The sequence below is a fragment of the Rhinichthys klamathensis genome, unplaced genomic scaffold (genome assembly GCF_029890125.1).
Source record: "Rhinichthys klamathensis goyatoka isolate OS25496 unplaced genomic scaffold, OSU_Roscu_1.1 h1tg000004l_1, whole genome shotgun sequence".
NCBI lineage: Eukaryota > Metazoa > Chordata > Actinopteri > Cypriniformes > Leuciscidae > Rhinichthys > Rhinichthys klamathensis.
The window spans coordinates 2,286,713-2,309,534 of NW_026606557.1; the positions used below are offsets into that span (position 1 = coordinate 2,286,713).

Sequence of the window (22,822 nt, forward strand, 5' to 3'; positions counted from 1 at the left end):
TAACTGTGTCCAATGATCTTGACGATGAGTGTATATGATGAAAATGTTCAGCAAACATGACACTGCAAGCAGTGCAGTTTTAGCTGTCATGATTCTTCTGCTTTCGGGTGAGGGAAGATTTCTTGGCAGGAGTTTAGTTTAGCTCTGAAGAACTTTACTTTCAAACGAGACAGGCATGTAGAGAGGAAGAGACAGAGCAGATGTTGTGCCAAATCGTTTCAAGGTGTGAAGTATTCCGCCAGTAAAAGCCCTGGTTTACCACAAGTTCTGACAAACCTCAGCTCTACACACACCTTTTTTCTCCAGAATGTGAGCTGACGGCCACCGAGTGTCTCGACACTCAAGTTTCAATCAAGAATCAAACCCACTTTGTCTTTAAGAGCACTAAAGCTTTTGGCGTGGAACGGAGACATACCCATTTGATGTCTGAGTTTGGTTCTTTTGGGGTCACACACTCCTGACTGTTTGAACTCTGGTGTGGTTTGCAGTTAGTCTGAAACTAGTAATGCATCAGAATCAAAAAGCAACCAAAAATTGTGGACCGGCGGAGCCAAAAACGGAAACCAATGCTTATTTTAAAATGGTCTTTGTGTGAAATAATTGTTTAATATAAATGATTACACAACCTCTCTTTAATTGGGGTTACTTCACAATAGGTCTTATTCACATCAGCGCCATCTTGATTTCACACAGGAATGAAAGCGAGGCTGTGAGGGATAGACATACATCTCTTCAGTGGATTGTACTGTTTTTTGGATTGTTCTGCTGATGAAACACTGCAAAAATATCTTTCAGAGAAATTTCAGAATACAAAAAAACCCCAGACAACATGAGCTGTGCAAAATAAGTGATCTGGAGCTTTATAAAGCTTTTTACAGCGGATGCCATTGAAAAAACAGTAAGTCTATCCCTCACAGCCTCACTTTCATTCCTGTCATGGCGCTGCTCTGAATAAAGTCTATAACATACAGGGTCCAACCATTTTAAAATATTGTTTAGCCTAAATTTACAGATAACTGCATAGAAAAAAATAAACATTTAAAATGACGCAATAAATTACACTTGTTCTTGACTTAGGATGCGGTCACATTAGCAAAACTTTGGCTAAATTTAGCATGCAAAAAAAGGTAAACAGTGTAGCCATGTATGAAGCCACTCTCAAACCAAGCAGCTTTCGAACGGTCAACGTGGCGAAACCGCGTGAACAACTTGAAAACGTTGCGAAATTTGTGTGGGAAAAATCTTTCGCCCTCACGCGAAATTCCCAATAGTGTGGATTTCTATCGAATTTTGCAGAACAACGGTAAATGTGACTGCAGCTTTACTCAATGAACCGCACATCGTTACTTTCGTCATGTCCAACTCAAACCGAGACCCATTTTTTTAAATTGCATTTATTGTTCCCGGGGCTGTTCTTAGATCCATATAAATTCTGAGCAAAATTTAGTTTTCATACCATTTCAATTTGTGAAAAATCCTGTTGGGTTCTTACTTACCTTATCCACATGGATGTAGTAAAAGTGGTCTTTGTGATAGATGGCTTTTAGGAGCCGTTTCAACTGTCGGACTGCTCGTCCATGAACCACCAGCACGAAAACCACCCTGACCGGGTTCTCCACCTTGGAGAAGTCAGTGTCAGAAAAATCTGCATGCTGGATGGCACTGGAGATCACTGAAGATGGAGAGAGAGAAAACAAACAAACTATACATGTCAACTCAAGTCAAGCCACCTTTATTTATATAGTGCTTTTTACAAGATTGTTTTAAAGCTGATTTACAGTGATAAAAGGAGATTAAAGCAACAACGATTGTACAGCAGCTCTAGAAGAAAGTCATTACCCAGTTTAAAGGGTAACTAAACACTAAACCAACTTTTTTTAATTAATGATCTGTAAGACTGGGGCTTTATTAGTGCTGTTCATTGATTCGAGTAACTTTTTTGACATTTGGGTATAAAGTGTTTTAATTCTACAATATATGGTGTAAAAACGTCTGAGTGCTGCCCTCTTCAGGTTGAACGGTGGCTACTGCAGTTGAATTTTCCTATTGGATGTTTGCGGTAGTTCGTGACGGTAGCGGTGAGAGCTGACGTAAGCAGGTTTCAGCTCACCACACCCTTGGTACGAGCTACCACACCCATGGCAGTATAAAAACCATCGTGTTTCGTCAAAACCACTGTAGCGAGTCAGGAGTTGGAATTGCGAGTATTGAAAACGATCAGGATAGAGTATCCGTTCATCCCCTCTATCTCCGCTGGGCTCCGCCCACTTTTCCAGCATTTTTAAAATATTGCCAGTGGGTGGAGTCAGGCTCTGACCAGGGGTTTAGTTACCCTTTAAGTAAGAATTTCATGCCAATTAAAGGAATAGTTCACTTTACAATGAAAATTTCTGAAATGTACTCACCCTCAAGTCGTTTCAAACCTGTATGAATTGCTTTCTTCTGCTGAACACAAAAGAAGATATTTTGAAGAATGTCAGTAACCAAACAGTTGATGGACCCCATTGACTTCCATAGTATTTTCGTCAATGGAGTCCATCAACTGTTTGGTTACCGACATTCTTCAAAATATCTTCTTTTGTGTTCAGCAAAAATAAATAAATTCATACAAACAACTTGAGGGTGAGTAAATGATGACAGAATTTTCATTTTGAAGTAAACTTTTCCATTAAAACTTTCAGACATGACTGGATGTAGATATATGACGGATGAAAGAGTGCAGTTACCATGCTGTGGGCAAAACTGAGGCAGAGACTGAGGCATGAGCTGTCCTGCTTGGTGCTGGCAGACGATGTTGGCGATCTCCTGTCTGCACTGTCGTGAACCAGCACGTTGGAGGGCAGACAGGGCGTCCTTGCCCGAGATCTCACATTTGGGCACAAAGTCACTGCTCGGGGCTTGAGGAGCACCCTCGACGCTGCCCGGCTCTCCAGGTGCCACTAGATGGATTTTGGCCATTTCCCCTCGCTGAGTCTCGCTGAAGTTACGGCTGCTTGAGGGATCGTAATGGGCAACTTTTTCAACCGCCACTCCATCTTCCAGCCCGCCAAGGCTCTTGTCCTTCAACGAGGGCTTGCTCCTCCGTCTAGACACCCTCCTGATGATGGTGGTCACGGCGGGCCGATCCTGACGCTGCCTCCACTGGACGTGTTTCGCCCCGGACAGGGCATTTTGCCTGTCAAAGGCCACATGGTCCATTTTCTGCTCCTCCCCATTGTGGTCGGGCAACTTCGACCGCCTGTGCTTCCGCTGAGAAGGAAACAAATCAGTACATAAATCAGAGATTTAATACCAAATCCCTCCAATGCGCATGAGAGAAAACAGCATCAAATCTGGTTTAGAACAGACAAGATGATTTACTCTCCGAGAACAAACTTGCTGACGTTTCAGGGAGCGCAGAGGCACAACATGTTTGCTTGATTTCCCATTTGTTGTTGTTTCCCTGTGTCTAGTCATGGCTATTTTTAGCATCGTTTAGTGGCGGGAAGCAGAGATTCATAATGAGGATAGTGACTCACAGCTCGGCCAACGCAGAAAAACACTCAGTGCCATTATCACAAACAGCATCTAGATCCACAGGGGTGCAAGGCTGAATCTCACAAAACCTGCCAAGACCATGTTTATTAAAAAAAAAATTACGAAATTGGTAACACTTTACAATAAGGTTTCATTTGTTAACTACATTAACTAACAATAAACACTTCCACATTTACTATTATCAGGCCTTCCCGCTTGGGTCTCTCCAGTGCTGGAAAGCTTTTCCAGTATTAACACGAGTCTTAAAGATCTTGCCTGATCATAACCCTTCTTATCCAGTGAAATTCCTCTGACCTTCTCCTCATTGGTAATCTCAGCTTTATCATTCTACAGTCTTTCTACAAATGTCCCACTTGCTCTCCTCAATGAGCCCCCTACTGCTGATTGGCTGCAAGAGTGTTGTGGTGCTCGGCCTGATCGGACCTCAGACGTCTGGCAAATACTCACAAAATTGTTATTTATGTCAGATTCATATCAGCCATCAAAAGAATTATATTGGTCGACCACTAGCTTCCAATGTTGCAAAATGAAAAACATATGCAAACAAACTAAAACAATCTAGTCCGGTGCTAAGAATAAAAGCAAGCCACAATGCCGCATGGCATGCCAATGTGGTGCTGGAAGTATGTAATGGGAGAGAGAGAAATAACAAGCAATTCCCACCACTTCCTGCTTTAGGATCATTACATAGCAAGTCTGGGTCTATGCCACATGCTGCCCACAGAAAACAATGGATTGTGGGCCAGCACCAGTGTCAGACGGTACAGCACCAGTGGGCCTCGTTCTCTGGAATCGTTTGGACTTTTAAGCGCAGGCGTTTCGAAGTGAACCAACAGCTTTGTTTCAAAACATGAGTTGGCAAAGACTTGTTACCAAAGCTGAAAGCTGTTTCACAAGGACAGCAGCTTTGTATGTGTTCTTTGTTTAGGTGATCCCAGAATACAATGTAGTCAGCTCAGGGAAATGCATCTTTGAACACAGTATATCAATTATGTATGCATGTTTGTATGTATCTACAGTCAAACTAAAATGTATTCAGACACCTTCAACATTTCTCACATTTTCACAGTTTATTCGCTATAGTTTAGAAAATGGTAATATATTATGACAAGAACTCAGAGTTATCAAATCAGTTGATATTTCACTGGTTTTGTCCCTCCTTCTGTTAGACTGTCTCACAAATGAATTAGGTTGAATAGCTGCCAGTTGTTAAATTTAAGTACACAATTAGATAATACCAATTTATGTCAAACAATTACCAGGCAATGCTTTAATTTTGTTCAGTCTGTGGTCTAAAAAGGTTGCATTAGCAAATAAAGAAAAAACACTTCAGCAAAACCTGGACAGGTCAAAGTGTCTGAATACATTTTACTGGTGGTCACTGTATGAAGGATTGTTGGGTATAATGTCACAGTATAAATGAACTATAGTGTCCTGCACCCACTAGTAAAAATATATTAAAAAAAAATCTAATCTGGTATAATAATAATTTAATCATTTTTGGTTTGACTGAATGTATGCATGTATCTGACATTTTAATTATGCATGATATTAATATAATTCGTTCAAATTTAGAAAAGTATTATAAAAAATAATGTAATATATTTGTAATTGACGATTTTACCAATATATGCATGTGCTGTGTAGAATATTGGGCTGTTAGATTAGCAATGTTGGTATAAAGCTTGTGTTATGTATTTTATACCCAGAAGATTGCACAAGACTTAGGCCTACAGCAAAAAGGGCAACATTAAACAACACCCTCTTATAGCTAACAGTCAGATGACAGCTGTCCCCACACGGCCTCTCACCAAAGTTGATTTCATAACCTTAAAATCAACAAACAAAACAGGAATGTTTGAGTCGTTGACAAATGCGCCTACACTGGGTGCAACCTACACGTTAAGTATTGAGGTTGGAACAAAGAAATAAATCTTATTCAGAGCCAAGAAGCAAATGACTTGCAAATGGCAAATCAAGCAAAATGATCAGACAGTTAAATCAGTGAATTCATATGACAGTAAATTTGAAAGTTAATTAGGCCTAATGAATGCATTTTTATTTGTTTAGCATTTGCATTTAATACACAACCATGGCCATATTTTGGATTGGATTTATCACTGAGGTCTTTATTTCTGATTGTAATTACCCGTTTTGCTGAAATCTGAAAATATCATCATTTGGCAACAGTCTAAGGGTCGTAAATGCAACGAAAATAAGAACTATTTCTCGAAAGTACTAATCGAATTGTTAAACGAGTCCTTAAGGAAGCTGAACTGTTTAAGAGAAATCTGAATCGTTAACTTCCTTTAAGCAGCACAGGTCACAGCAACATCACATGACCTGCAGTATTTGATTCTTCCAGTCATCTTAGAGACCAAAGGCTGCAAACTCAATGGCCTCTTTCATCACACTGAGACTCGCCACAGAGAGAGACAGAGGTCAAAGAAGCCTGTGGATGTGCTGTGCTTGGAATAAGGAGAACTTCTTGTGTAGGGATCAGTTAGGACGGTTGACTCGTCATCAAACAATCAGTTAGTCGGCTAGTGCGTAAAGGTTCTTCATTACTTTTTAGCGGTGGGGCTGAATATAGAGTCATTCAGAGGGGATTTCAGCATGCTAATGGTCAATAAGTTCACACAAAACTGCAATTTGCTAACAAAGCGGCAATAAGTCTTTCAGCGACATTTGGTGAATTAGTTCATTTTTAAGAGAGCAACAAAAAAAACGTAACATTCCCCAACAATGCCACCGATGTTTATTTTAAAAACTGGCTATTTTGCACCTCCTGTTCAAGGAAAACATGGCAAATGTGCCTATAAAACCTAATAATTCTGTAAAGTCTAAAATACTTTGTTTTACACATGCGCTATGTGTACAGTACGCGTGACAGATTTCCTTATCAACATAGTATGCATGCACATAATGTATGCATGCAACTAGGGCTGCCCCCTCATAGTAGACTAAACCAGTGGTTCTCAAAGTGGGGTCCGCAGACCCCTAATGGTCCGTGAACTACAGCCAGGGGGTCCGCAAAATAGTTTATATAACAGCCTACCGTTTTTTCCGGACTATGTCGTGTTTTCTTTATCATCTGAAAACATGCTATTTATTCCAAAGTGACTTATGTAATGCATTTAACGTCAAATAATACAAAGTAGACACTTAAAGGTGCATTGCGCAACTTTTCATGTTAAAAATTCCTGTTTTTCTATCCTATACATGCTTAAAGAACTGCCTGATGGGCTGAATGAGCCCTTCTCTGCGCAATGAGATTGCCTCTATAATCATGTACAGTAAAATATAGAAGAGAGATTCGGGCTCGAATTTGAGACTGGGCGTGACGTCATGCGCGTTCACGCTCACCAGGCTATGTCTCGCAGGCAGGTTTGTGTATTCGCCGGCACCGCCATTCTCCGCATTAAAGCTAGAAGATGGATTAAAAGAGACCAGCTTGTAGTCCATTCCAAACCCCAACTCCACATAAAGTAAAGAAAAGAAAAAAAAATTCTAGTGCCACCAAAAGGTCCAAGTTGGAGTCAGACAGGCGTCGGAGTAAGACGAGAGTCAACCTCGGGAAGGCATTCAACAAATGGAGAGATCTCCGGTCTGCTCTTGGTCTCAAACGGGATCCTCAGTTGGCTTTTTTCTTGATAAAACGGTAAGATATAGCCCAGTCTCTAATGTTTGATACGGCCAATCTATGTATGACAACAAATGAGGATGCGTAAAATGTGTAATGCTTTAGCGTGTCGTCCATGAGCATGCACAACTCTGGTTGCAGTTTCGCTTATCGCCAGAGGGGGCGTAGTTCTGCAAAAACTCAGAGACTTGCGTTTTGCACCTTTAAAGGTTTCTATAGATAGATAATCTGTAGGCCTATGTCTGGGCGTCAAGTAGACTATTCGCTGTGTTTTGGTTAATTTTTGGGGCACGTGCGCCAGAAAGGAGACAGAGACGGCATGAACCCGCATCCGGTTGTTTTCTTTATTTTTAAAAGGCATGACATTTTGTAGTCATTTATAATGTAGCCTATACACAAATAAAAAAATCGACACTTTACCGTTTTGAATGATGTACTCTTGTCTTATCTGTATGACCATAAATAAGAGTATTCCTTTGTTTCCACTGCTGAGGAAAAAATCCCAAGTAATCGCGCCGGCGTCTCGCGTACGCGCACAATCTGTCAGTTGAAGTTCTAGCACTGCTAGATTTGACATTAGAAGCCTGATCATTGTCAAAATAAAAGTGCATAGGGACAGGGCCGTACCCACAATTGAGGTCCCCGATGTCCGGACCTCTGTAATTTTTCTGTGTGTATATAATGAAAGTTGTGAAATAATTGGATCTTTCCGAATTTTAGAGAAGTCCCGCCCTCTCCAATTGTTTTAAAAATGCACATGCGCAACACTCTATTTGCTCCCGAGAGGGAACGCCTATTAAACTTTTACTAGCAGTGATTTTAAATGGATTTCTCCAAATAGCATGACAAACTTTACCTGTCTAGTAGAATCTTCGCGACTGCGGCATCAGTGGGAAGCCCAACCTGTGCTTTTAGCGCACGCCAGAGTGTGAAATATTCACCCAAAATCACTTATGTTGACAGAAGCTGCAAGCCGAGCGCGAATTCTCGTACGACGCTTCAGTTAACGGTCATAAAGTGCGAGATAAGATGTAGGCCTAAATAGCTAAACTAAACAGCTGTTTTAGATAGAAGTTTTAAACGAACAACTGAAACAATCAGTTTGCAAAGTATCAATCAAAGCTCAGCTTTGGGAAAGGAAATAGCTACAGGTCAAGAGAAGCATACTGTGCCCATGAGATTAACATTATGGATTCCTATTTAACACAGATATACTGTATGTTTTTTTAGCTAATTACAGCGGATATAAGCTCAATTTAACAACACACGCACCTATTAAACATATTGCCATTATTATTGTATAAATATAGGCTAGGCCATATTTGTGTGCAGAATACGCCTAATCCTTGAAACATTTCTCATTTAAGGCCAAATTCCTGTTTGGAATATGTGATTGTGTTTTGATATAGCCTACATGTGAACAATAATCATATACATTCTGCATTTCCATTTTGTATGTGGATCATACACTGTTATAAATATGAGAGGGGTAGGGCTGGGCGATATGGCCTAAAAAAAAAATCCCCGATTTTTTCACAAAAAATCCGATTTACGATTTAAATCGATTTTTTTTCTCTCCCTACTTAAAATCAATCTGCAGATGACAAAGAAATTGTTCAAAACAAGTTTTAACTTTATTTTGTTTTGATATTCCCTTCTGTGATATTATCTGGATTAAAGTGTAATCAGAAACAACAAGCCAAAAAGACAAGAGGGCAGGCCCAGTCTTTTTTATAAATAGTGTAAATGTAACATAACATAAAATGGGTGGATTGGGGGGATGTGTAAAAAAAAAAAAAACTTGCATCACAATAAGTTTATTGTGATTGTCAAATTATTTGGTAACTAAACATAATTGTATCAAGTTTATTAACTATAAACACAATGTTTACATGGTACAAAAAGACTGGTATGCTACTGTTTTTATTATTGCTTAACACAAATTTCAATTCTTGTGATTTTGATTCTGATATTGATTCAATATCAATTCCTTTGGATAAATATTAGGTACAGTAGATACGTTAATGTGTTATGTTAATTGTTCTCCAAAAATAAATCACCTAATGCTGTAAACATACAGAGAGGCCTGTCAGCTATTATTATTAAAGGTTAAAACTAACTCAAATTAAACAATGCGTTTTTTATAACAACAAACAACGTTATAATATTTTAATGATATAGATAAAATATAATAAATATAGTTATCATATTTAGCAAAATACTCCTCTCTATAGCAATTATTTTAAGTCCAACTAACATGCGTGCTATGGGTCATTAAAAGGCATCCTGAGGTAAATGTAACGTTACGTGACATATGTTGTTCTCCAGCTGTTTTATGGACATCTTTCCGCGGTTGAAAAACACTGATCGATCGATTTTATTAGCTATATTTGGGTAAGTTAGTACTTAGTAAAGAGTAACAGATGATCGGTTCATGTGCCACTTGAACTGAGATCTGTCAGCGATCTTTCACGTCACATTTACAAGCGCCAAAACTGTCTGTGTTTATTGTTTGAATTTCGTATTAAAATTGACCGAATCTGAGAGCTGAGAATCTGTTTCATATCAATAGTAACCTGCTCTGTCTAGTCTGTCGGTGTCAGTGTCCTCTTGATCTTTTCTGCGCGATGTTTCTCTGCGTTAGAAAATGGATGTGTGCGTGAGAGCGTGTAAAAAGTGACAATTGCGTCTCTCACAGTGAACTCGTGAGAGTTGGCTGCCCTGCAGATTCAGTTTGTAAATGTTTTCGGCGGGTGTGCTTCTGCTGCCGCGGTCTTGTTCATTTGCCATGTTGTTTGTGTATCTCTATCATGGCAAGCGCTGAGCCCGGTCGGAACTACGGGAGCCCAGATTGGGCTCCCGTAACAAACGCGTCGGCGGTTGTTAAAGAGAAAACCGATTTTCATTCAAAAAAATCGGCGTAAACTCGCGTAAACTACACATTCGAGTTAATCGATAAAATCGATTTATCGCCCAGCCCTAGAGAGGGGTCCTTGGAAATGTTTTTCCCCTGTAAGGGGTCCAGGGCTCCAAAATGTTTGAGAACCCCTGGACTAAACGATAAAAAGAATATATCTATATAAAGCTTGAAATGTCTACTAATCAGAAAAAAAAAAAAAAAACTCTGCTTATAATCCATATGAAAGTTGCATTTCTCCACTATACTGCAGAGATGGCGAGACCGCATTGTCAACTTAATCTTTGCAGACAACACTGACTCAGAAAACAGTAGTTTATTAATAAATAGGCGAATTAAAATGTCTCCTTGCTATTTTTCCGACACATTCATCATTACTCTTGCACTCATTCAAATCGGTGTTGGCGCTGCCGCTGATCCAGAGAGAGCAGTTGTCATGAAACAGCTTCACAAACAGTCTTTTCAACCACACAGTATCGTTATTTCTGTTACAAATATTCATATTATCACAGAAGTACTGGGATATAAGTTTATAGTTCAGATATAAACACCGTCTACGGTAGCGATCAAAATAAAGCAAATCACCTTTTGAAAGTAGCATGGCACTTCAAATTAGAGATGTTCCGATACCCTTTTTCCCTTCCCGATTCCGATACCTGGACTCAAGGTATCGGCCGATACAGAGTACCGATCCGATACCTGGGTCTGTACAGTATCTATACAGCTGCAATTCATACTAGCACTGTATGAATTGATAGAATTATTTTATGGTGTGCTTCAGACTTATCCCTTAATTAAACATGAACAAATACATAGAGTGAACTAGAGTATTTTTATTATCTGACATACATTTGTCACGGAACGCACGACAACGCCTCCTCCTGGTTTCACTAGATCCCTCTCTCCTGCATACTAGGACTTCATTTCCCTAATCACCTCATCATGCCTTCATCAGTCTCACCTGTGCACCCTCAGCCACCCTTTATCTGGACTGTTCTGTTCTATGCCCATTTGTGAAGTATTGTTTTACCCAAACCCTGTCTCAGTTTGTATCTCGTGTTTCTCTGTGCTTGGACTTGATCTTTTGTGTTTGAACTTGGACTCTGAATTCGTTGTGTGAACCTTTGCCGCCTGCCTCTGACCTTTGCAAGTTTGACTTCGATTCTGGATTTCCCTTGACTACTTTTGTGTTTCTGTTGGTTTGTTCTCAGTTTGTCATCACCTTTAATAAATATCTGCAAATGGATTCGACCGTCTCCGCCTCTACGTCACAGAATACTTCACCCCATCAGGATCCAGCAGATTTCAGTCGACTAACCTCTGAGGTATCTAATCAAGCTAATGTTCTCACTGCCCATCAGCAACAGCTGGTAAAATTAACCGCTCTCACAGAGAAGCTCGCAAGAACGTTTCAAACCCTATCGCAGCCAGACGCGACTGCAGTTCAACCTGCTGATCCAGCGACACCACCTGTTGTGAGTAACACCTCTTCTCTACCCAATTTATCTCTCCCGGAAAAATTTGATGGCTCACCCTCTGCTTGTAAGGGCTTTCTGTTGCAGTGCAGTTTGTATTTCGACCAACGGCCACAGTCCTTCTCCACTGATGGAAGCCGCGTGTCCTTCATCTGTTCCCTACTCACGGGTCGAGCTCTGGAATGGGCTACTGCACTCTGGTATGGCGGTCAGCTCTCCTTCCCATCTTATAATGAATTTCTGACTCAATTTAGAGAGGTGTTTGAACACTCAGCGGGAGGAAAGGATCCAGGGGAACTGCTGCTCACGTTATGCCAGGGAAATTCGACTGCAGCCGACTACACGCTCTCTTTCCGTACCCTGGCTGCCCAAACTGGATGGAGGGAGGAACCTCTTAAGCTCATGTATCGCCAGGGACTTAACCCAAACCTCCAAGGAGAACTGGCGTGTCGCGACGACGGTAAAACCCTGAATCAAATTATGGAGCTTGCTATCCGCCTGGACAATTTGTTACGCGCTCGACTCGCACCTCTCAGATCCAGCCTTCTTGAGTGTACATTTCCCAGAGCGGAGTCAGAACCTATGCAGATTGGCTACACACGCCTCTCCACGGCGGAACGGGAGAGGAGACGCCGTAATCATCTCTGTATGTACTGTGGAGAAGCAGGACATCTGCGGGCCACCTGTCCGGTGAATCCAGCTCTCAAGAATTCGACGGCGGTGAGTTCTAATTCCTCTTCTAAACTGTTTACTGTGGAGAGTGTTTTAAAGATTAACGGACAAGAGTTTAACCTAAAAGCCCTGATTGACTCGGGAGCAGCAGGAAACTTTATCGATCTCACTTTTGCCAAAACTCATCGTGTTTCTCTCCTCGCATGTGAGTCCGGTGTCACGGTAGAAGCCCTGGATGGACGCCCTCTAGGGTCTGGAGAGGTTCAGTACATCACCCAACCCCTCACGCTTGGCTTCGGGAAACAGCACACTGAGACCATCCAATTCTACACAATTCACTCACCCGGACATCCAGTAATTCTAGGACTTCCATGGCTGGAGAGACATAACCCCCAAATTTCATGGTCGGAAGGGGAAAATCTCCCGGTGGTCCGAATTTTGCCAGATCAATTGCAGGGCAGCTGTCCAAGGTACTGAACTTCACAACACTTCCCTTAAGGGAGTGGATTTTCTGAAAATTCCCTCTGAATATCATGATCTCGCTCTAGCTTTCAGCGAGACTGAGGCTTCTCAACTTCCTGCTCATCGCGCTGGTGACTGTGCTATCGAGTTTTTACCAGGGGCGGTAATTCCACGCGGAAGAGTTTACCCGCTGTCACAACCCGAGACTGAGGCTATGAAGGCGTACATTGACGAACAGCTGGCAAAGGGTTTCATTACTGCCTCGACATCCCCGGCCTCCGCTGGATTTTTTTTTCGTCAAAAAGAAGGATGGGGGTCTTCGGCCGTGCATAGATTATCGTGGTCTTAACGAGGTAACAGTCAAGTATCGCTATCCTCTTCCTCTAGTCCCAGCAGCTTTGGAGATGCTCCGCACTGCTCGCTATTTTACCAAGCTGGATCTAAGGAATGCATACAACCTGATTCGCATACGGAGTGGAGATGAATGGAAGACGGCGTTTTCGACTACATCCGGGCACTATGAATACAGGGTAATGCCTTTCGGCCTGTCCAATAGTCCTTCCGTTTTCCAGGCTTTTGTTAACGAGACTTTTCGGGACATGTTGCATCATAAAGTTATTGTGTACATTGATGATATTCTGATTTTCTCTGATTCCCTTGAGGAGCATGTTCAAGATGTTCGTGCAGTTCTCAGGCGCCTGATTGAGAATCAACTCTATGCCAAGCTTTCCAAGTGCGAATTTCATCATACACGCATCTCCTTCCTGGGTTATGTCATCAGTGCGGACGGTGTCCTTATGGATGACAACAAGGTCAGAGCAGTGATTAACTGGCCCCAACCATCCTCGGTTAAAGAGCTACGGCGCTTCCTGGGCTTCTCTAACTTTTACCGCAGATTTATCCGCAATTTCAGTGTGATTGCAGCTCCTCTCACATCTCTGCTTCGAGGGGGAGGTAAATGTTTCAAGTGGACAGCGGTTTGTACCGAGGCCTTTGCTCGACTCAAGGAACGGTTTACGTCTGCTCCTATTCTCCATCACCCTGATCCAGAAAAGGAATTCATCGTGGAAGTGGATGCGTCTAGTACAGGTGTGGGGGCAGTGTTATCACAACGGCATGGTGAGCCAGCTAAGATGTTTCCTTGTGCCTTCTATTCTCACAAACTCAATTCTGCAGAAAGAAATTATGACGTGGGTGATCGCGAGCTTCTGGCCATGAAGACCGCCTTTGAGGAGTGGAGGCACTGGCTAGAGGGAACCCGTCAACCGTTCACAGTGCTCACGGATCATAGGAATCTGGAGTATATCAGGTCAGCTAAACGTCTGAATTCCCGCCAGGCTCGCTGGTCACTGTTTTTCTCAAGATTTGATTTCAGGATTACTTACAGACCAGGCTGCCAGAACGTCAAAGCTGACGCTCTCTCCCGTCAGTTCGATGATCCAGCCATCGAAGCCAAGCCTGAACCCATTATTCCCACTGCTCTCATCGTGGCTCCCGTACAATGGGACATTATCTCCGAGATCACCACTGCACTGAGTCGTCATCCCGCTCCACCAGCATGTCCTGCGGATCGTCTCTTTGTTCCACCAGATCTCCGCCACCGTGTGCTTCAATGGGTTCACTGCACTCCCAGCGCAGGTCATCCAGGTATTACCGCTACCATTCAGTTGGTCTCAAACCGCTTTTGGTGGGCTTCTCTTCAGTCTGACATTATCAAATTTGTTCACCAATGCTCTGTCTGTAATACTGTGAAATCCTCCCATCTCAAGCCCGCAGGATTGCTGCAACCTCTGACAGTCCCACAGCGTCCCTGGTCCCACATCGCTGTGGATTTTGTAACGGATCTACCTCCATCTCAAGGATTCACTACCATCCTCTCCGTGGTGGATCGTTTCTCCAAATCCTGCCGCTTCATTCCTTTAACCGGTCTGCCCACGGCCCTACAGACTGCAGAGGCGTTATTCAATCAGGTTTTCCGTCTGTTTGGCCTGCCCGATGACATTGTAACTGACCGCGGTCCCCAATTTACTTCCCGTGTCTGGAGAGAATTATGTGCAAAGCTAAACATCAATGTCAGCTTAACCTCTGGTTACCATCCTCAGGCCAACGGCCAGGTTGAACGTCTTAACCAGGACCTAATTCGTTTCCTGAGAACTTACTGCCACCAGAATCAACGGGATTGGAGTCGTTTTCTGGCCTGGGCGGAGTATGCCCAGAATTCTCTGATAAAGCCTGCCACTGGTTTAACACCCTTTCGATGTGTTCTAGGTTTTCAGCCTCCCCTCTTCCCGTGGGCCGGGGAACCTTCCGACCTCCCAGCGGTAGATGCCTGGCTCCGGCGTAGCGAGGCCACCTGGGATGCTGCTCACGTCCAGCTGCAGCGCGCCGTTCGCCGTTATCAGCATCAGGCGGATCGAAGGAGGCGTGAGGGTCCCAGATACCGACCTGGCCAGTGGGTGTGGCTTTCCGCTCGAGATCTTCGTCTCAAGCTCCCATGCAAGAAGCTCTCTCCTCGTTTCATTGGACCATTCAAAATACTCCGCCAGATAACTCCTGTTTCTTTTCGTTTGTCACTCCCTGCTCAGTACAAGATCTCACCCACCTTTCATGTGTCCCTTTTCAGACCCGCTATTGCCCCCAGGAGTGAGAGGAACCGGGAGGAGGTCGCTGCTGTTCAGGCTCCCCCCATTGAAGTGGACGGTGCGGAGGCTTTCCGGGTGCGAGAGATCCTGAGCTCCAGACGTCACGGCGGGGTTCTACAATATCTCATTGACTGGGAGGGGTACAGTCCTGAGGAACGCTCCTGGGTCAAGTCTCAGGACATATTGGATCCCACATTAACTGCTGCATTCCACCAAGACACCGTGGACGACCCCGTCGTCGACCTGGTCCTCGCTTCCGGAGCCGCTCGCAGGGGGGGGGGCTCTGTCACGGAACGCACGACAACGCCTCCTCCTGGTTTCACTAGATCCCTCTCTCCTGCATACTAGGACTTCATTTCCCTAATCACCTCATCATGCCTTCATCAGTCTCACCTGTGCACCCTCAGCCACCCTTTATCTGGACTGTTCTGTTCTATGCCCATTTGTGAAGTATTGTTTTACCCAAACCCTGTCTCAGTTTGTATCTCGTGTTTCTCTGTGCTTGGACTTGATCTTTTGTGTTTGAACTTGGACTCTGAATTCGTTGTGTGAACCTTTGCCGCCTGCCTCTGACCTTTGCAAGTTTGACTTCGATTCTGGATTTCCCTTGACTACTTTTGTGTTTCTGTTGGCTTGTTCTCAGTTTGTCATCACCTTTAATAAATATCTGCAAATGGATTCGACCGTCTCCGCCTCTACGTCACAACATTTCACAGCAATATATTATTTATCTTTCTTTAATGAAAAAAAAACTTAAAATGCAACCACACATCTAATACTGTAAACTGAAAAAAGGTATTTTAGATGTACAATATATAACTGTATAAAAAAAAGTGCAACAAATAAATATAGGAATCTAAAAAAATGATATATGAATAATATAAGAAAATTATCTCTTTATAATTTAAGGTCCATTAACAGTTTTGTTAAATAAACGGCATTTCAGTTTTGACATCGGCTGGTCATCCAGAATAATAAACTTAATAACTTACATGTTGTCGGTTATATTTATCGCTCGTTGGCTGTCTTTTGAAAACATTTCTCTTCGTTTGAATGAAGCTTTCAGAGATTGTTGATTGTGGCGCGGCTCATCCTTCTCTGCCCTTGCCTTTGTGTAATCGTGTTCTGCGGGGTTACTCGGTGTTACTTGAAGTTGCTAATACTTGTTCCACCCCTCGAAATTGCAGTATGGCATATGAGACATGTCGCCGTTTTACTAGCTGGTTTTCCAGTCTGAAAAACTGCCAAACTGGGGACATGCAGGGCGCGCGCGCGTTTTCTTCTTCGCTGCTCTAAACAGTGGTTGCTTGTGTGGCAACAGCACGACTTCCTGTGTTGCCACAAGCAACCACTGTTTAGAGCAGCGAAGAAGAATTGAGCTCCGATTTGCAGCGTTACGCAAAGCTAGCGTGCATAACTAGTTATTGTTTAAGAAAATGGTATCGGATCGGTACGCGGATAGAAGTACTCGCCGATACCGATGCCAAAATTTTTATTGGTATCGGCGGCATTTCCGATACTAGTATCGGAATCGGAACAACACTACTTCAAATGACGATTGTATCGATTACATCGTTACACCAGTAGGGGGCAACAAGTGACTTAAAAATGTCATTGAATCATTAATTCAAGAGATTTAAAAAAAAAACGCTGATTCATCCAGAAACAAGTATTAATAAGTGAATAATGTCTTATAGAACAGATGGTTGCTTGCCTTGTGGATGTTAAAGCATGGATTTTCGAAGTCTGAATGAGAGTAAAACTGAGGTTATGGTGTTTACCCCTTCCAATGTACATTACACAACAAAAGTAAATCTTGGTGCTCTGGCACCTTATGCTAAGCCATAAATCAAAAACTTGGGTGTGGTGTTGATAGACATGTCAACCAAGTTGTGAAGTCAAGCTTTTACCAGCCACGAACCCTGGTCTTTCCTTTCATTCTCAAATTTTGAAAAAGTAATACATGGTTTTATCATCACAAGGCTGAATTATTGCAATTCGCTTTATTTGGGGATTAGTCAATCTTCCATAAATCGCCTTCAGACAGTTCAGAATGCTGCTGCCAGAGCTTTGACAGGAGTTCGTAAACGGGAACATTTAACTCCTGTCCTTCAGTGAGTCACTTCACTGGCTGTCGGTGCATTATATAGGATCAATTTTAAAGTTCTGCTATTAGTTTAAGTCTTTAAATGGGTTAGCACCGTCTTACCTTTCCGATCTGCTGACAGTCCATCAACCTGCAAGAACTCTCTTAGGTCTGCAAACTTAGGTCTCTTAAGCCCCTTTCACACAGCGCTTTGAACCCGGCAAATTGCCAGAGTGCCTTCTGTGTGAACGCAAACACGACCCGGGACTGGTGCCGGGATCGATCCCGGGTTGGGGACCTAGTAACATTGCCGTGTTCAGACCCGGAACGCGCGCTGTGTGAACAAAAGCCAGAACCAATGCCGTATAAGGGGTGTGTCGTAGTTAGGATTCACGAGCCTTTGCAATGACGTAGTTATCGTGCGGCTCAGTTACTCTAGAAGAAAGTTTGTGTTCGTCATCGATACAAGAAAGAACGAAAAAATGTCTGCAAACTGGACTGAAGTAGAGACCCGTCACATCCAACGTCACGCGTCTTTCCGGAACATACACGGGTTGGGTGTGAACGCGCTCTCTGATTCCGGCAAATCACTGGCAGTGTGAATGAAGCAAAATCAAATGAACCCGGGTCAAGTCACTTTATCAGTGTATTTTCCAGAATCTCTGTGTGAAAGGGGCTTTAGTGGCTCCTAGATCCAGGCTTAAGACTAGAGGAGATCGAGCATTTTCCATTGCTGCCCCAAGACTTTGGACCAATCGGCCTACTGAAATTAGAGCTGCGTCCACTCTGTCCATTTTTAAAGCTAGGTTAAAAACATTTTTATTTGATCTGTCTTACAAAATATGAATGTTGATGAAGTTGTCCTTGTTTATTTTTTATTCTGTTAATTTTTTTTTTTTTTTTTACTCTGTACAGCACATTGGTCAACGGAAGTTGTGTTTAATTGTGCTTTATACATTAAGTGATTGATTGATTGACTGAATAAAGTGATCATTGAATCATTAATTCAAACTGTTTTTTATACAGTTTGAATTAATAATTAATTCCGATTAATTAAACATTTTAAATAGACTGCAGCAGTTAACACTGTCAGAACCTCTAGTAAATTAAATGTTATTTTGTTTAGTTGTCCGTTCAGAATCGTGGGAGAATCACAATCTCTGTCTGAAACAAAAAAATCATGATTCAGCTCTCACACTTTTGGTACCAAGTCAATGCTTAAATTGAAAAACATGTGACAATACAAGCCTTTCTACAGAACCGGTAGTACCGCGTCAGTGAACGTTCACGTCAAAACTGAAGTATAGTTTGGGCTTAAATCCTGTTGTGAGCTTTAAATTTAGCAGGCTGATTCCTACATCTACATTGTTCCTGAATGAATCAGAGAATACTGATTCGTACTGCAACAGGATGGCTGTAATATCTGCAGTAGGTGTCCAGCACCTCCAGGGCTACTACAGCAAGCAGTATTGTGGCAGTATAAGAGACACATGGTAGGTTGCATTCCCATAAGGGCCAATTAGGAGAAAGGCTGCAGCAAAGCATTCTCGCAAACATGTGAAACATCCCATGACAGAAACTTTGGGAGCTTCTCAGGGTGGCAGCACACCCTTCATACAGTCCACTCTCATCTCAAACACATCTTTAAACCAAATTTCCTAGCCTTGTGCACATGTAAGCATCTCAACGTGGCCCGCTATTGGCCTTGTCAATATATTGAGCAGCCATTAAAAGGTAATGTTATCTAGTCGCTAAAATGGATGAAATTATTAACCAAAAAAAGTCAATACTATCAGTAAAGGACATTTAATGTTTAACCTATAAAAACTACTGTTCAGAAGTTTGGGGTCAGATTTAAAAAAAAAAGTAGTTATACTTTTATTCAGCGTCTTAAGACACATTCAACAGATCAAAAGTGACAGTAAAACTTCCTATTCATCAAAGAATCCTGATTAAAATGCATCTAACCAGATGGTATGTTTCTGGTAAAGATATCTTTTCCTTGTGAATCAGGGTTTTTGTCCTAACCTATTTAAGAAACGGTTTCTATTTCTGCAAATCACAGCTGGAACAGCACAAAGTATGACTGATAATCGCACCTAATGATGTGCTTTATTTAATGTTAAAAGAATTTAATGTGAGATTGAATATCATATGACCTTATTATAGCCAACATGAATGTTCAAACCGTCGACTCAATGTGAACAAACAAGTGTATGACATTTCAGCTGTGTATGTACTTTACAGCAAATCAGCATATTAGAGTGATTTCTGAAGGATCTTTGCCACCATATTAAAATAGAAAGCAGTTACTGTTTTTACCGTACTTTTCGATCAAATAAATGCAGCCTTGGTGAGAAGAAGAGACTTTCAAAATCATTAAAGGTCTTACTGACACCAAACATGTGAACGATTAGGGGTGGGAATTGGCAAAAATGTGACGATTCGATAGTATTGCGATATTTGGGCCACGATTCAGTATTATTGCGATTCTATAACATATTGACCCCAAACATGTGAACGATGGAACACTTTTTCTGAAAAATACACATACTGAGGGGCTGTTTACACGACGCCGTTTTCAACTAAAAACGTAAAACTTTTTATGGGTTTTGGCCGCTCGTTTACACGACAACGGCGTTTTGGGTGCCTGAAAACGCAAACTTTTGAAAACGGGTTTCAAAGAGCAAGTTTTTGAAAACGGTCTCCGTGTAAACAACAAAAATGCGAATCTCGAAGACGATGAATCCATGTACATATTACGTGTTCAGTCTATAGCGTTTCATCGCCATCTACTGGCCTGGCAGCAGAATACAGCGTTTTCAGTCGTTTTCGCGGATCCGCGTGAATGGGGTTTGCTTTGACAATGGTGTCGTCTGTACGCGGAAAACTCAAAGGAAAAACAAAAACTTCTCCGTTTTAAGCAGATCGTTGTCATGTAAACGTACCCTCAGTTTACTTTTGACTACTGAAGAACTTTTTTGCTCAATACATTCATTGACCATGTAGGGAATCTATTCAACTGCAGGTTGACAGTGAAGTGCAGATGGAGCAGGAATCCGGACACATTCCTGATACTCGTCACAACTCGTAACCTCCTTTCCCAAATCTATTCACATATTACTCTAGAGCCATTGAACAGCAGACAGTTAAACATTTACTAATTAGCTATGCAGGATTCTTTCAAGTTTACTTACAGTTACAGTTAATTTATTACAGGATCAGTCATCCTGGACTAACCTGAGGTTGTGTTTTGACCAAGAGCACAATGATTATCATTCCTGAACCCCCCTGCTGGGGTTTGATCCGCTTGGATGTTTACACTCTACACCACATTATTAGCTGCAGTCATCCGAGAGCAGCAAAACGGTCACACATGATCATTTAGTTAACAGCAGTTTACAAAGCCTTAGCTTTAGCGCTCATTTATAAGATCCGAATGTGGCCGATATCAGATTCCAGTGTGAATAGATCAAGGTCAGCGGTTTTAAACATTTATGATACGAGCCCTCGTGTTTTGCTTGTATAGAGCTGTCACTATAATACTTCTGAGTGCTGACACATCATCACTGGCTTTCACTACTCGTCTTGATAGCGTCGGGTATATATTAATATCTTTGAAATGACACCCATGAGCGCAGAATTGTTATGAATGTTGATCTAGAGATAGTATGAATTATGATTTCACTGTTCTTCAGACTGAGGTGGCATTGCAAAAGATCTGGCCTGTATCGGATTTCGTCCCACATATGGAGGTGGCACAGATGGGAATTGAAAAGATCAGATTCCATCATGTGGTTTGTGCCGTTCACACGGTCATGACAAAAACAGACCCGAGTCACAAATATGCACAAAATCGGATTTGGGCCACACAGGCACATTCCTTGCGAGCAGCATTTTGAGTCTAGAAAGGTAGTTCACTATCGGTTTTAAGACTATGATGCCCAAAAATGCTATTAGACCTCACTAGACCATACCAAAACACAGTAAGCGACATCTACGCATTCTCAAAATTGACAAATCTTGGTTTTTTTTTTTTAAGGAATATTGCAGTATTTATCTTAAGTGATTTTTCCATGCACATATTTTTTTTTAATTCATGACATGATGTGCCTCAATTTTTAATTAGAATAAGTTTCCCTCCCTCTTGCAGCTCATCTCTTCTCTGATGATGTTTACCGGCAGGAGGGCGGGGCAACCTGTCACTCACATGAGATCAGCCAATAGCAAACCACAACCATCCAATCAGAAATAGAAAATAGCTAATCCAATAGAAAAGGCTAATTAAAACTTCAGTTAATGGCAACTTTAAAAAATAAAGGTTCTTTATTGCCACTGATCGTTCCATGAAGAAGCTTTAATATCCCTGGAATCTTTTCATTCCATAAAAGATTCTTTGTGGGAAAAAAAGTTCTTTAGATTTTAGATTTTAAAAAAAATGGTTCTTTTAAGAACAGTTCATTAAAAGGTTTTTTTTTTGGGAAACCAAAAACGGTTCTTCTGTCATCGCTGCGAAACAACCCTTTTGGGACTCTTATTTTTGGGAGTGTAGTCAGCATTTTTGGGAATCAAAGTCAGTGACCTGCGGTGTTAAAAAAAAGTGCTGTCTAGGGAGGGACTAGCCCTACAGATGGCCAAAGGGTTGCAGTTTAAAAGGTAGGAGGCTCACTAGAGTCTCATACATTGAAGCCCAAAAATCCTGAGCATAAAGGCAGGAATATAAGAGCATGATGTCTAAAAATGCGGTCAATGTATGTGGCCTAAGATGACCAAAAATGCTGCCTACGTAGACATATCACTAAGTTTCTACACAACCATAGAGTTGTTATGGGTGAAGTCAGTCCAGTCATTTAAAACCCGACGCCGGTCAAAACAAACCACTCTAACAGACCTGCCCTACACAACACTTGACCATAACAACTTGTTTCATACACTACGACTTTTTCAGGTAATGCAATAAACGCGCTTGTTTACACTCGGTATCGCTATTATTGGAATAACAGTTCATCTAACGTTAATGAGAATGGAGTGACGGGTTTGGCTTAGCTTAGCATGCTATCATAAACCTTCAGATCAAACGGCGTAACTGAGACACGGAGGACAGATTTACCCGCATGAAACAGCACCTTACCTCCGCCTCTCCCTCCTCCAGACTCCGCAGGCTCCATACCACCAGCCCCTGGATCAGCAGGATCGTTAAACCGGCCGCGATCGCGAGTTTATACCGTCTAAGGAGCTTCTGTACACGGGTGCTCGCGACCATCTTTCCCGTGAATCGCACACAGAAGCGAATCATGTTAGGCGCGAGTCGCAAACTGGAGGGAGTCGACTCAGTGAATCAGACTTTGAACCGGTCAATGACCGTTGAGAAAGCTTCGCGGTTCAGAG

The 22,822-nt window shown here is 42.1% G+C and overlaps 1 protein-coding gene across 2 annotated transcripts in view; it reads right to left on the reverse strand.

Annotated features, from left to right (window-relative positions):
* xylt2 (xylosyltransferase II) overlaps nt 1-22,709 on the reverse strand; it is a 36,355-nt gene extending 13,646 nt beyond the window's left edge. For both annotated transcript variants that reach the window (XM_056251240.1, XM_056251231.1), the window contains exons 1-3: nt 22,566-22,709; nt 2,727-3,249; nt 1,497-1,672 (exon numbers count right to left, since the gene is read on the reverse strand). In XM_056251240.1, coding sequence (XP_056107215.1) covers nt 1,497-1,672; nt 2,727-3,249; nt 22,566-22,697 — 831 coding nt within the window. In that variant the 5' untranslated portion in view covers nt 22,698-22,709. The remainder of the gene's footprint in view (nt 1-1,496; nt 1,673-2,726; nt 3,250-22,565) is intronic.
* Between the last annotated feature and the right edge of the window lie 113 nt (nt 22,710-22,822).